The 15,493-nt window shown below is 48.1% G+C and overlaps 1 protein-coding gene across 6 annotated transcripts in view; it reads right to left on the bottom strand.

The window, feature by feature from the left end:
- The window catches only part of SRPX (sushi repeat containing protein X-linked), a 142,468-nt gene extending 127,247 nt beyond the window's left edge, over positions 1 to 15,221 (bottom strand). For 3 of the 6 annotated variants that reach the window (XM_055563146.1, XM_055563147.1, XM_055563149.1), the window contains exon 1: positions 15,031 to 15,221. In XM_055563146.1, coding sequence (XP_055419121.1) covers positions 15,031 to 15,112 — 82 coding nt within the window. In that variant the 5' untranslated portion in view covers positions 15,113 to 15,221. The remainder of the gene's footprint in view (positions 1 to 15,030) is intronic. The other 3 variants (XM_055563148.1, XM_055563143.1, XM_055563144.1) reach the window with 3 other exon arrangements.
- Between the last annotated feature and the right edge of the window lie 272 nt (positions 15,222 to 15,493).

Here is a 15,493-nt window from a genome sequence, read left to right as displayed (position 1 = left end):
GTCTATGGGGTCGCACAGAGTCAGACACGACTGAAGCGACTTAGCAGCAGCAGCATGGAGGAAAGGGAATCCTGGAGTCACTAGATTGAGTTCTAAGGCCAGCCCTGCTTCTCACTCCCCGTGTGACTCCAAACTCCTTCCCCTTGCTGAACCTTAGAGGATCATCACTAAGACATGGGGAGTTCTGTCGCAGGCGCCCTCTCAGGCTGAGGTGCCACATGAATCAAGTGGCCCGTGTGGGGAGCCTAGATGTGGGTGAGAAACTCCTGAGCCTCTAGAGATCGAGATACCCACCAGCAGGTCAGTCCCACTGAGACAACGCCCCACCCCCACCAAGGACCAGGTTCCCTGGTCGGCCACGATGACACAGAATGAACAAGACTCCAAGGCCTGCTCATGTGGCTGGGGGCATCCGGTCCATGAGTAGTTCCTGGAGAGATTGATTCTCCTACTTTGGAAAGTTGAGTTAGACTCGAAGTGGAGACAGGATTTCAACACTGGATATTTAAAGGAACTGGAGCGTTTGTCTGACAAATGCTGAGTCAGTGGCAACAAGTCTGTCAGAGTCCCTCTACAGAGCGGCCACCCTGGAGGCAGAGTCTCAGAAGATGAGGGATGTGGCCAGGCCACCAGTTCCTCACCACTCCACCAGGGGCCTGCCAATGCTCGGCTCAATTCTCACTCGCCCCGTGGCCCTCATTTAACCAGTGGTTTTGAACATTCTTGAATCCCTGGAGCTGGCAGGGTCATTAGCCCAGCCACCCACACAGCCAGCAGCAGGCCAGAGGCCTCCAGAAGAGGGTCCTGGGCTGCCCTGGCTACAGAAGAGACAGAGAGGCTCATCCGACATAGCTGGGAGGACGCTGCCAAGAGCCAGTGAGTGATAACAGAGGAAACAGCGGGGCCCTGTCACCGAACAGGTCACTGTCAGAGCAGGGCAGAAGCAACAGGGCAAGGATCTTTCAATGCCAAGGCTGAAAGTCCACACCCAAATTCTGTTTGGATCCGTCCGACTATTACTCATTAAAAAAAAAAAAAAAGTTTTAAAACCAATACACTCAATTCACAACCCCAAACCTTTGGGATAATCCAGGGCACTATGTCCAAACCCATTTATCATCTTCTTGAGAACAATGCATCAAGAGGAATGAAGTATGAGCTAAGGATTACGGGGCCGTGAATCACTCACCTCAGGAATGACAGCTCCAGAAGTTTCTGAGGTCAGAGTGCGCTGTGAGCCCATAAGACCCAGGTGCAACCAATTATCATCTCCAACAAGCTTTATCCTTAAATCTTTTATCTGAAAAACCCTGCTCCCTCCCTGCAAATTCCCTGGTGTTTCTAAGTCTCCTAGTGTCCTAAGGTGATTTGACATGCAAGAGCCTCAGCAATTAACTATGCCCCTACATGTTGCCTGTCCAAATGGATCTTTGGTTCAGTCCTGCAAATTGCCTCTGCTATCTCGAATTTCTTTTTCATTGGGGATTAGCAGCTTGGAAATTTTGCTTAAATCCTGCAAGGATATTTGAAATAGAATGTGTTGATTCCCTGTCACAATTACCTCAATTGTTCAATCAACCCACAAACAGCCATGAAAAGATTCTGCCCCAAGTCCCAGATACTGTGTTAAGTGAGGGATATGGTAAGTTGCCAGCCCAGGCCTGAAGGTAATTACAACCTAGGATTATGAGTGTTTTGTTTAGTGTCAATTTTTAAATGAGGAGAATGGGAAATTGTACTGCTGGTTATAACCCAAGAGGCTACCCGATCATTGGTTCAAAGTTTCCCTACTCTGGCAATTTCATCTTACTTTCTCTGTTGACTTTTGTGCCCATTAAGTGCACATACTTATATAGCATTCACAAAGCTATCTAGTAAGTTGTGGCTTTGATTTAGAATAGGGCCTTCTCCCCAGAAAAAGATCACTCACATAGACTTTTGTTTCCAATTTCAAAATGTTGTTAGAGAAGGAAGCCCAGAGACATCCTATGTTAAGCTTCCTTGGGCCTGTAGGGTCAACACTATTGGTATCAGCATCACTCAACATCATTCTTTAATCCCCAGGTCCAGGGTTCCTACATGGCTCCCATCTGTGTTCTAATAATTACCACCTTAGCTAACTTGCTATCTATTTCACCATAAGACAGAGAGCTACTGTGTTATGGTGAGAAGGTATTCCCCATCTTCTCCATCCTGGTATTCTAGCATTGCATCCTTCTATGTCCACTTTAAAAACAAAGTCTCTGAGTAAAGCACAGGTTCCATGAGAAGAAGGCAGAATTCAAACATCCAAGAGAAAGAGCCAGGCTTAAAAGACCCCATAAACAATGGCCCATAAAAGCTGACAGTCAAGAAATGACACAGTCAAGAACTGACGGCTAACACAACATGGAAAATCAACTATACGGCAATAAAAATAAAAAAAAATGAAAAAAAGAACTGAGGGGGCTGGCTTGAGAAGGTCTCTATGAACTGGAACTCCAGTGAGGTGATTCTTCACACTGCTGTTTTTGAAATGAATCTTTAACCTGGGTATTGATCATAACTTGGCTGCTACAATTTCAGACTACGGTACAACCTGGCAAGTCAACCTTCTGCTCTTGAAACTCACTTCAATCTTCACTTTCAATTACTCATTTGAGCTGCATTCTCTGAAAGGGGAATTGATGCAGCACACACATTTGCGTTGACTAAGGAAACCATTCAACCACTTTGGAAGGGACTGTTGCAAAGTGGCCAAGAAAAATAATAAATGCAAATTCCAGCCTGTGGCTGCAGTAAGTGTCTCGTCTTATAACTCCCAACAGAGAAGGTTATTGCTCAAATGGAGGGTGTTCATGGATTTAAAAAAGCCAACCTCTACAGCCAGCAAGGCATCATCTCTATGTATGGAGGTTAGCAGTGGCACATGTACTGTTTGCCCACACATTTCTCTTAGCTCCTCTGACCAGTAGTTCATCACCCGAATTGCAGGAAAACTATCAGGTGGCAAAGAACCTGTCTGCCAGTGCAAGAGACGTAAGAGACACAGGTCCGATCCCTGGCTTGGGAAGATCCTCTGGAGGAGGGCATGGTAACACACTCCAGCATTCTTGCCTGGAGAATCCCATGGACAGAGGAGCCTGGCATGCTACAGTCCATGGGGTTGTACAGAGTCGGACACTACTGAAGCGACTTAGCATGCATGCACGCATTAACTCAATAAGCACAAATATCCTGTTGGCTTCTAAGGTCCTGGCTAGGCTCCATGGGAAATATAGTGGGCTAACACAGAGCAGTGTCCTGCTTTCACAGCCTCAGAATCTAGGAAAAGTGTAAAGGAATGCATAGCTCATTGTAATGTATGGCACGTATGATAAATGCCACAAGACATAGGAAATGCTGTGGGTGTTTACAGGAAGGTAGGAGCTTCCTTATCAAAGGATCAAGGAAAAGTTTCATCCAAGTGGGAGTGTTGCTGGACGATGGGCAGAATTTCAACAAATGGAGGCTTGAAGGAAGCATTCCAGGTGCAGGAAGTAATAACCAACAAGAAGAGGGAACATGGGACTCCAGGTCTATAAAAGCATCGAGTCAACTTTGGCTGAATTTTAGGAAGCCAGGAGAGAAGGACTGGAAAATTCAGCTGCAGGCAAACTGTAGAGTCCCCTATCAACAGCAGAGAACTTTCTAGCTAATTTAAGAAGACAGGGAGCAGCTGCTTTAGCTTTTTGAGTGAGAGAGCAATGTGATCAAAACAAGTGATAGTTACTTCAAATTTAAAAATTAGAAGTAAAATAAAAATGAAGTAAAATTGTATTTAAAAGAGCAGTATCTGGCCAAAGAAAGTAGGATGAGTTGTCATATGAGAGACTAAAAGTGAGAATGTTCTAGAAATTACTGAAAAGAGAAGGGCAATATTTCAATCTCTGTGTTAGGAAGGTTTGAAGACGGTGCTTTAGTGATGGGTTCTGGTGTCTCTTTCAGTTCACAAATCTAGGAAATGAGTAGCAATAATAGCAGGATCTGGAGAAAGGAATGGCAAACCATTCCAGTATTCTTGCCTGGAGAACTCCATGGATGGAAAAGCCACGGGGCCGCAAGAATTGGACATGGGCTTCCCCAGTGGTTCAGTGGTAAAGAATCCACCTACAATGCAGGAGACATGGGTTTGATCCCTGGATTGGGAAGATCCCCCTGGAGAAGGAAATGGCAACCCACTCCAGCATCCTTGCCTGGAGAATTCTATGGACAGAGGAGCCTGGTGGGCTACAGTTCATGGAGATGCAAGGGTCAGACATGACTTAGCGACTAAACAGCAGCAGCAGCAGGATACTGTACTCAAAGTGTTATCAATAAGAAAATGCCAGATGAAAAGGTCCTACTTGTCCCAGTGTCGACTTAAAAAATATTCACAACCTGAGAGTTATGTTTTATTTGGTGGGAATTTTTAGGACTTCAAGCCGGGAGACAGCATCTCCAGTAACCCTAAGAGAACTGCCCTGAGGAGGTGAGGGGAGGAGCCAGGTTATGTAGAAGTTTTGCAACAAAGAGCAGATAGGGACTTCCCAGGTGGTCCAGTGGCTAAGATTCTGTGCTCCCAAACTGAGCAGGTGGCTCAGGTTCCATCCCTGGTAAGGGAACTATGATCCTGCATGCTGCAACTAAGAGTTCTCACAGGGCATATAAATAAATGAAAATAAATATTAAAAACACCAAAGGGCAGGTAGTCTGAACATCAAAAGATTATCATTAATTAAAGAAAATTAGATAACCCAAGTTAGAAATTCAGTGCTTTTCTATCTATGGGAAGATGCAAGTCTGGGCTCACTGAAATCATTCCTTTGATATGCACCTCAGCTGTTTGGGGCCAGTATCCTGTGTTTTTACATCCTGGGTTTCCTCAGGGTTCACTGTAGGGAATGGCTACAGTCAAGATGGCAGGAATTCTTTTCTTTCCTGAGTTTCCTCAGGGCTCACCGGCTCACATTGGAGGGCTGCAATCATTCATGGCTGTGACATCCATGTTTACTGTTAGGGCAGAAAATATGCCATTTCTCACTAGTATTCTCCTTTTGAATACAGAGGAATTCTATCAGCTGATTACATGTTTTAAACCCAAATAGAAATTTCTAGCCTAACCCGCTCCCAATGAGACTTTAATTGTATATCCTGAGCCAGGTGTTCAGCTCCTAATACTTATCTCCAAATGTAGCATTTTAAAAGACTGCTCTGGCTGGTGAGGTCTGGTTTGGTTTCAGCCATCCTCACTTGGTTTTCCTGGCTGGTGATGAGGAAGAAACAGACAGAACAGGCTCCATCTTGAAAGCAGGACTCCATCTTGGGCTGGACTGTGGACTTTGAGCTATATGCCCAGTATCTATGGAAATGACATACCAACTGGAAAACCAGGCCCCCTGGATGGAAGAGCCCCGGGGCTCGTACCTAGACTCTCTGTTGCCTAAAAGAACACCTTAATTATCTGTGTAACAGAATAGAATCATAAATACTATTATGCTTATTGGGGTATGACCACAGGCCTATTGATAATTGTCCACTGTTAACTACCTAGGCTTAAGGCATATGAATCATGGGTTAACTTTGATTGTATCTTTCTTTTCCTTTGTTCAGACTAGTTTCAAGGAATTTGGGGAGGTGGGTTTGGGCATGTACACTTAGGGTATATAAGGTTTTCAGAAAAACTGGTCAGGGTCCTTGGCTAAGAGGAGACTCTGCCTTGGGCCCGCCAGTGTAATAAACTGCACTCCACTATCTGCATTGTCCTTCTGAGTGAGTTTGTTTCCCGGAACGCGTGGCTACAACATTTGTTGCGTGAGCCGGGACACTCCTCACTTTGAGGAGACAAGTCCCATTTGGGACTACTCTGAGGCCTCGCGGCTTGAATCTTCTAGAGGGGGGAAGGCACCTCGCTCTTCTGGAAGGATTCTGCTTCTCAATGCCTGGACCTTTCATATTAGCAGGTAGTGGATGGCAGCAGAGGAACTGAGCACTCAGGTGAGGAGGAACCCACCCAGCAGGGTGGAAGAGGGGGCCTGATCACTGCCCTGGGAGGGATTAGAAGGGGCACAGACCCACAGGAGCCTGGAATAGGCAGGTGGCAATGGTTGCTTGGTACACAGGTTGACAAGCGTGTTAGGGCTTAGGAAGGAAATTTGTGAAGGTCATTTACGAGGTGGTGTCCACGCCGTCTTGGGGAAAATTATTACCAAGCAATTGCCAAGGGATTTTTAGAAGAAACTTGGTTTTTGTGTGCTCGTACTCTGCCCTCCCCAAGGAGGTGTCCCATCTGCTATGAAATTCTTGACCCCCTCGGAATTGTCAGGCTAGAAGGAGGGGGATACATAAGTGAGTACGAATTGGCTTCTCTAGAGACAGCCTGGGACGTGGGATATTTAACCCATCTGTATTTTCATCTGCACCTGATCAAGCCCACCAAGGCAGAATGGGCTTTAAAAGTTAAGGGAGAAACAGTCTTGGATCACATGGTGTTTTGGTTCGGCTGTGCTGACCGGCAGGTGAAGACACGCCGATCCCCCTTCTCCCTCTGGGATCTGGCGGGTGAGGCTCTTCTCACCCCAATTAGGAAGGAGGCAGAATGGCAATTTAAGTGTCATTGAGTGGAAATATCAGAAGTACATAGGGTACTGAGAACTTCGTAGACAGAATGAAAAGGAAAAGTAGAAGAAGGTCCGAGAAGGTAAGCAAGATGGAGGGAAGTGAATCTAAGGCAACTGTATTGGACTGCATGATTAAAAATTTCAAGAAGGGACTTGGAGGAGACTATGGGGTGAAGATGAAGCCTAACCGCCTCCACATACTCTGTGAGGTCGAATGGCCTATGGGAGTAGGATGGCCACCAGAGGACACCATGAACTTAAAAATAGTGGAAGCAGTCTATACAGTAGTCACAGGAGAGCCAGGACACCCAGATCAATATCCATATATTGACTCATGGCTAGGGTTAGCTCAAGACCCTCCTACTTGGACAAGGTTCTGTATCCAGAAGGGAAAGGGAAAAATATTAATGGCACAAAAATTGACTGATGATAAAAAAGGAAATTCTACAGGATTTGGACGGGGATGACCTGACCCATCCCCCATACTAGATAATGACGCGCCTGCCTCCCAGTGCTCCACCAGGACTGGAGGCCGCCTTAACGCCCAATCCAGGGCCAGGTGAAGTTCCTGCAGCAGCCACTGCTCTTCCACCAGCTCTCCCGGAGTTCATAGAGCCACCATTTCGGCAGGCTCCAATCCCAGCGATGGAGACCTCTGGTCAATGCCCCCAGGATTCCACCTCTGCTGGACCTCCTAGATTGTATCCACCTCTCCCAGTGAGTACTGATGGGAAGGGGGAAGAAAACACAGCAATTAGACAGAGGCTGCACTCCGCCAAGGAACAGGGGGAAAAAACCCCACTACAGATGCCCCTCAGAGGGTACAACAGCTTCCAGTTCAGGACGCATGGGGCACTACCGTCCGCCACCTGTAGCCTATTAATACCAGCCCTTTTCCTCCACAGATATATTAAACTGGCAGAAACATTCTCCACCGTACTCAGGGGAGCTAAAAGCCATGATTAGTCTAATGGAGACTATTTTTTGAGCCCACTGCCCTACATAGGATGACATAATCCAACCACTAGGCTCCCTTTTCAGCACTGAGGAAAGACACAGGATCCTAACTGAGGCCAGAAAGTGGTTAAGAGAAATGGCACCTGAGGTACTGCAAACCCACAGTGGTGGGCAGAACTAGCCACCCCCGATGAGAGGCCCAGCTGGGACTGTAACACAGAGGAAGGGAGGGGCCACCTGGAGAGCTATAGGGTGACTATCTTACAAGGTCTCAAGAGGGGGGCCCAAAAAGCTATGGGCATCACAAAACCCTCCAAAGTGATTCAAAGGGAAAGCGAATCACCCTCTGAGTTCTGTGAAAGACTGTGCGAGGCCTATAGACTTTATACGCCAATAGACCCAGCCAGAGGCTGCTGGGTCTCAGATGGTGATAAATGCAGCCTTTGTATCTCTAGCCTACCCTGAAAATGTCAGATGGGGGGGACACCAAGTGACTCATGAATTTTTATACATCCCTGAATGCCCAGTACCTTTGTTGGGAAGAGACTTGCTGTCTAAATTGGGGGCACAAGTGACCTTACCCCCCACGAAAGACCCACTGTTCGAGTGGGCTCAACCACCTATTTACTCTTCCTCTCAGTAACCCCTCAAGATGAATGGAGGTTGCACGATCTCCCGGAAGGGAAACCAGACAGGCTAAACAGTCGAGAGAGAAAGTTAACTCAACAATTCCCTGAGGTCTGGGCGGAAGACAACCCACCCCAGGTTTGCAAAACAAGTCCCACTGGTACTAGAACTCAAACCTGGTACAATTATGTCAGCACCCACCTTGGGCCTGCCAGACCTTGCTTAGCCATTTACTCTTTACATGACTGAAAAGGACAAGGTGGCTATGGGTGTGCTGTCCCAGATTATGGGGACATGGGACAGACCGGTAACTTATCTCTAATCAGCTGGACAATGCTGCCACTGGGTGGCTGGGATGCTTACGGGCAGTTGCTGCAGTTGCCTTACTGGTCTGGGAGGCAACCAAGCTGACTTTGGGCCAAGATTTGTTTGTAAAAGTCCCACATGAGGTCAACATTCTCCTGCGAGGAGACCCCCATAAATGGCTGTCAACATCCCGGATTACTCAATACCAGGGACTGTTATGTGAGACCCCCATGTTACTACTGAGCCTTGTCAGGCCCTGAATCCGGCCACTCTTCTTCCTGTGGGAGGAGGTGGGCCCTCAAATGATTGCAAGGAAATATGCCAGCAGACCTGACTTGAGAGACCAGCCAATCCCGGACCCAGATTTGGCCCTGTACACCGATGGCACCAGCCTGTTGCAACAAGGGCAACAACTGTCGGGATATGCAGTAGTCACGGAAAAAAACCATCGTTGAGGCTAGCTCTCTGCCATCACATTGGTCCGCTCAACAGGCCGAACTATATGCTCTAATCCAGGCCCTCCAGATGTCAAAAGGTAAGAAGACAAACATTTACACAGACTCCAGGTATGGTTTTGCTACACTACAGGGCTCTATATAAGGAGAGAGGCCTTTGACAGCTAGTGAAAAAGATATTAAAAATAAGGAAGAAATTAAGACCCTATTAGATATTGCCTGGGAACCAGAAAGGGTTGCAGACATACGTTGCTGAGGACGTCAAAAAGAGGATACCCCCCAGGCTCAGGGAACAGACTGGCAGAGAAGACCTCTAAACAAGCAGCCGAGGGCTTGGGGGTGACAAGTGAAGCCCCTATTAAAGTTCGAGTATTGGCGGAGCTGCCTGAGCTAACACTGGACTCTCCAAAATACACTGAAGCCCAAAACCAACTAGCCAAGGGGCCATCAAGACTGAAAAGGGATGGTGGGAATTGCCAAGTGGCAAATTATTGGTACCAGAGGAGCTGGCACCCACTCTGGTAAGCCAAACACACCAAGCGACCCATGATAAACTGGAAGAGCTAATTTGAAAATATTTTCTGGTTCCCCACTTCTCTTCCCTATGCAGGACAAAATCTCAGAACTGCACTGCCTGCTCACAGGTCAATGCTGCCTCTCGGCACAGACAGAAACCTCCAGGGACTCAGGTGAAAGGCACGCTGCCCTTTGAACACCTGGAAGTGGACTTCACTGAAATGAAACCTCACCAACACTACCATTACCTGCTGGTCATGGTATATACGTTCTCGGGATAGGTAGAAGCTTTTCCCACCCGGACTGAAAGAGCATCAAAAGTAGCCTGGTGCCTGCTTAGGGAGATAGTTCCCAGATTTGGATTTTCTGCCAGCACTGGATCAGACAATGGCCCAGCTTTCATAACTGATTTAGTACAACAAGTAAGCAAAACTTTAAACATCAAGTGGAAATTACATACAAATATAGGCCCCAGAGTTCTGGGATGGTGGAAGGAACCAACCAGACACTTAAAGAGACACTCTCCAAGTGGGTCTTAGAGACTGACTGTTCCTGGGTGGACTTGTTTTCGACGGCTCTGCTCAGACTCAGGATGACCCCACAGTCCAATGGCTCTTCTCCATACAAAATTGTGTATGGGAGGCCCCCTCCCATAATAAAACAGGTATCAACAAATTTGCCTTAGGTGAGGGGAGATGAGATTTCACAGCAGATGGAACAACTGAGTAAGGTAATAAATCAGGTAACTAAGTTTGTACAAGAAGGGTGCCATTCCCCCTTGGGGAACAGATTCACGAATTTGTGCCCGGGGATCAGGTGTGGTCAAGGACTGGAAACATGACTCCTTGGCCCCACATTGGAACGGTCCATATCCTGTTGTTCTAACTACCCCTACAGCAGTTAAAGTTGCAGGTGTCACTCCCTGGATCCTCCATATGAGGGTGAAGAGAGCATACCATGCAGACCTGGAGGACGCTGAGCGGAGTATACAAAAGGACCCCACTGATCCCTGTGAAATCAAGATCATCTTAAAGAAGAAACAGAGATGAAGCTCTACAATCAACTGTTGCTACAAGGGCTTGCTGGTATCATCTTGAGACTAACCATAGTTTCAGTACAAAGAGGGACCTGTGCTATAATTAAAGTTGAATATTGTGTATATATTCCTGATTTATCTGGCTATATATCAGCCACCCTAGATGACATGAAAGGTCATGTAAAAGTTATGTCTGATGATAATCTTCCTTTTTGGACTTCGGTCCTATCTTGAGTGAAGGGTGATTGGTGGAAAACTATATTTACCATTTTTATCGTTGTCTTGATAGTTCTGCTTTGTGGACCCTTTATTTCACAATGTATTATGAACACTGTAACCCAAAGGTTGATGTTGTTCTCCCAAATTGGAGGTTGGAGAGTCAGGGTGCAATATATCCCTATGAATGATGCTCATACTACGAGTTAAGAGCATCAAGAGGCGGGGATGAAGGAGGAAAGACAGAACAGGCTCCATCTTGAAAGCAGGACTCCATCTTGGGCCGGACTATGGACTTTGAGCTATATGCCCAGTATCTACAGAAACGACATACCAACTGGAAAACCAGGCCCCCTGCATGGAAGAGCCCCAGGGCTCATACCTAGACTCTCTGTTGCCTAAAAGAACACCTTAATTATCTGTGTAACCGAATAGAATCATAAATACTATTATGCTTATTGGGGTATGACCATAGGCCTATTGATAATTGTCCACTGTTAACTACCTAGGCTTAAGGCATATGAATCATGGGTTAACTTTGATTGTATCTTTCTTTTCCTTTGTTCAGACTAGTTTCAGGAATTTGGGGAGGTGGGTTTGGGCATGTACACTTAGGGTATATAAGGTTTTCAGAAAAACTGGTTGGGGTCCCTGGCTAAGAGGAGAGTCTGCCTTGGGCCCGCTGGTGTAATAAACTGCACTCCACTATCTGCATTGTCCTTCTGAGTGAGTTTGTTTCCCAGAACGCGTGGCTACAACAGTGAAACCGCACACTTTACCAGTTTTCACCAGGCGTCAGGTTCACGGAGCCTTTCTTAGTGGCCACAGCACTTGTTCTCTATCTTCAGCCTTGCTTGCAAAAGGATGTACACGGAACCTCAAAAATCTCAGATGTAAATGAGGTTTCAAGAGTTCACTGCAAACAGAATAAAATGGAAATGCAAAGCAAAACTACAAAGAGATACTTGTCAGAATGGCTATTCTCCAAAAGACAAGAAACACCAAGTGTTGGCAAGGATGTGGAGAAAAGGGCATCTTTATGTGCTATTGGTGAGAAAATAAATTGGTGCAGCCACTATGGAAAATAGCATGGAGGTTCCTCGAAAAACTAAAAATACAACTACCATTTGTGCTCAGTTGCTAAGTTGCGTCCGACTCTTTCTAGACCCCATGGACTGTAGCCCACCAGGCTCCTCTGTCCATGGGATTCTCCAGGCAAGAATACTGGAGTGGGTTGCCATTCCCTTCTCCAGGGGATCTTCCCAACCCAGGGTTTGAACCCCGCATCTCCTGTGGGAATGATTCTTTACCATCTGAGCCACCAGGGAAGCCCATCCCTAAGTTTATTGCAATGAAAATTAAATCATATAAATTTACATATAGAGAAAGGGCTTCCCTGCTGGCTCAGAATGGATCAAGAAGATGTGGTATATACATACAATGGAACATTATCCAGCCAGAAAAAAAGAATGGAATGCTGCCATTTGTGACAACATGGGTGGACCCTGAGGGCATTTTACTAAGTGAGGTAAGTCAGGCAGAGAAAGACAAATACCATATGATCACACATATATGTGGCATCTAAAAAATGAAACAAAATCTAAGCTCATAGATAAATAAAACAGAATTGTGGTGGCCAGAGGGGAAGGGGAGTGAGAAGTAGACGCAATGGGTGAAGGCAATCAAAATGTATAAACTTTCAGCTTTAAATCAGTCATGGGATGAGATGTATAGCATGGTATGTGTGTGTACTCACCCAGTCTTTGTGACCCCATGGACTGAAGCCCGCCAGGCTCCTCTGTCCATGGGATTCTCCAGGCAAGAATACTGGAGTGGGTAGCCATGCCCTCCTCCAGGGGATCTTCCCAACCCAGGGATCGAACCTGGGTCTCCTGCATTTCTGGCCGATTCTTTACCATCTGAGTCACCAGGGAATGACTATCATTAATAATACTGTATTGAGAGTATATCTTAAAAGTTCTCATCACAAGAAAAAAATTTTTTGTAACTATGTACAGTGATGCATGGTAACTAGACTTACTGTGGCCCCCATTGTGCAGTGTGTACAAATATCAATCACTACACTGTACACCCAAAACTAATGTTATATGTCAATTACACATCAATAAAAGCAAAAACAAAGAACAGAGTAAGAAATCCTATCTTACAGACATACAAACACAATCCAACATAGACAACTTTGCTATGAACTTTCCATATACTTCATGTGGGTTTTTATAGACACCACATCTTGGTAGGCTATAAAAATCAGAGAGCCAGAAAAGCTGCATCAAATTCAAAGATGGAAGAACTCCAGAGACCTTCTAGGAGTGGGACTGGGAATGATTTTCTCTCTCTCTCTCTCTCTCTCTGACAGTTTCCCTATTAAATCTCAGATGGTTATACAATAGGGGGAGAAGTGCTGATGGGGGCTTCTCAATACCCATCTCCCTCTTTCAAAGATTCCTGATTCCAGGCCTCTTACCTGAGACACACTGTCCACTTGCTAAGAGACTGCCTCTGAAATGATCTTCAAAATCTATCACTCAGCACTTAGGGTGAACATGGCTGACATGACTTGCCTTGGGACCCACAGGCTTAGAGTCTCCCCTCCCCAGACTTCCAAAACCTCTGGCTTGGACTGAAATCTGCTCCTTTGGAATCATCAGCCCCAGCAGAGCACATTTCCTGAAAGATCCCATTGGGATGTGCCAAGTTGGGGGCAGCCTGCAGGCTGGTGCTGGAGGGAGGAGCCGGGCCAACCAGGGCCAGTTCCCAAAAGTAGTGAGCGTCCAAGCTGGAAACCCATGACTCTGTGGGTGGCTGGGCTCTGGCAGCAAGCTATGCAGTAGAAGGAAGGAGAGTGGAGGGCAGGGTGAGAGAGGGGAGGAAGGTCAGGTGGAAAAAGACAAGAGGCCCCTTGGCTAACTAAGAAAGGCTCCACCAGTTGCACAGGCGGCTTAGAGATGCCTCCCAATTCAGCAGAAAAAGCCACCTCTAATTTCTCAACTTCTCCCCCTGCTCCCTGTCCAGTGCGGGCTTCTCCCTCCCCTCTAGTTTCACATTAACCTGATTCCCGCTTTGGGGGGTGGGGGTGGGGGAATGAATCCACCTGGGGGTCAGGGGAATGGCACTTGCCAGGCACAGAGGATAAAGTCTCCTTTCCACTTTGCCCTGAATCAGTTCCTACCCAACAGCTGAAAAAGTTACAAGAGTCAGCTGGAAACAAAAGTTCCTGATTATCACTTCACACGTTGGATTCATTCACTCATTAGTGGATGCGCAGGGAATGTCTAGCAGCCAGCCCTACATCTCCCCAGCATGCTATCTGGGAACCCTCCCCCTCCAGGCTTCACCCACAACTCTGTAGGTTCGCTTTTCAGACCCAAATTTAAACTGCCCACAGTATTGAAAGTAAAGCCAGATATCTGCTGACCCCATAGCCCACATCACCCACTTTCCCATTAACACTAAATTAAAACGCACCCATCGATTTCTTCTCTCCAGGGCGACACGGGTGCATCCATGTTTCCCAGCTCCCCTGAAGCTCTTTGCTAACTTAAGCCTCTCTGATGAGGGACTCAACGGTAGTTTTTAAAAGGGCATTTCCAAAGAAGGTTTTGTCAACACCAGGAGAGCCCTAATAAACACCTGGGTCCCCTTAGATGCTACAGACCACGCCTTCCAGAAACCAGAAGCCCCACCCCCTGTCTAGCAGAGCCCGCGTGCTAACCAAGCGCTTGCCACATGTCACCACTCTCAGCTGGCACCTCTCTCCCAGTGGTGCAGACTTTCTCGGAATCCCCAGCAGGGGGGGTTGGGGGATGCGGGAGAGGCCCCGCCTGCGCCGGCCACCAGAGTCCTTCTACAGCGACTAGTGCCCTGCAGCCCCAGGGGGTCGCCTGGCTCCTCGAGTGGGAGGGGGTAGGTACTCCTTCCAGGACAAGCTGTCAGTCCCCTGGGTCCCAGCCGCGAGCAACCGCAGGAGAGGCAACTCCTGGGGGTGAGAAAGTGGCCCGCGGCCAAATGTCTCTTGGTCGCCTCTGGCGCCTACGTGGGTTTGACTGACCCCCTGGAACTCCGGGCGCAGAGGGTCCGTCGACTCCCGGCGGCCGCCTGACAATCGGTTCTCCCTTCCCGATGCCCGGACGCTAGCCCCGCTCCGCATCCCCCAATCCCGGGGCGGCGAAAGACGAAGTCGGCGCAAACAAAGGGCGCCTCGCACCACCCTCCGGCCAAGCCGGAGATGGGGGTGGTCCCCGGCATCCCGCTGGGGAGGCTGGCCCGCCCCTGGCATTACCTGGGAAGCCGCGGCTCGGCGGGACTCTTAGCAGCAGTGGCAACAGCAGCAGCAGCGCGGGCCGGAGTGCGGGGCTCCCCATGGCGCGCCGGCGCTGCGCTCCGCTCAGCTGCGCGGCGCGCGTCCCGGGGGCGGGAGGAGATAGACCGGACCGAGGGACGGCGCCGCGGGCCGGCGGAGGCCGAACTTAAAAACTCCTCCTCTCGCCTGTCTCCCGCCCCCGGCCAACCCTCCTTCCTCCGCCTCCCCGGAGCGCTGGCGCGGCTGGGGCTCCGACCCACCCCCTCCTTTTGTGCCAGCGCTTCTTCTGGAGCGGGGCTGACACCTCCGCCCCCTCTCTGGGGTGCCGGAGCGCGCCAGGGGCGTGCCCTAGTAAACCGAACCATCCCAAAGTATCTCTGGGTTTCCCAGTCTGCGCCCTTTCACTCCAAATACACACACCGGTTGCCCGACCCCCTCCCAG

This window comes from Bubalus kerabau, chromosome X (assembly GCF_029407905.1).
Source record: "Bubalus kerabau isolate K-KA32 ecotype Philippines breed swamp buffalo chromosome X, PCC_UOA_SB_1v2, whole genome shotgun sequence".
Classification (NCBI taxonomy): Eukaryota; Metazoa; Chordata; class Mammalia; order Artiodactyla; family Bovidae; genus Bubalus; species Bubalus kerabau.
Note: the sequence above shows the minus strand (reverse complement) of the source record. Positions and strands in the feature narration are given on the sequence as shown.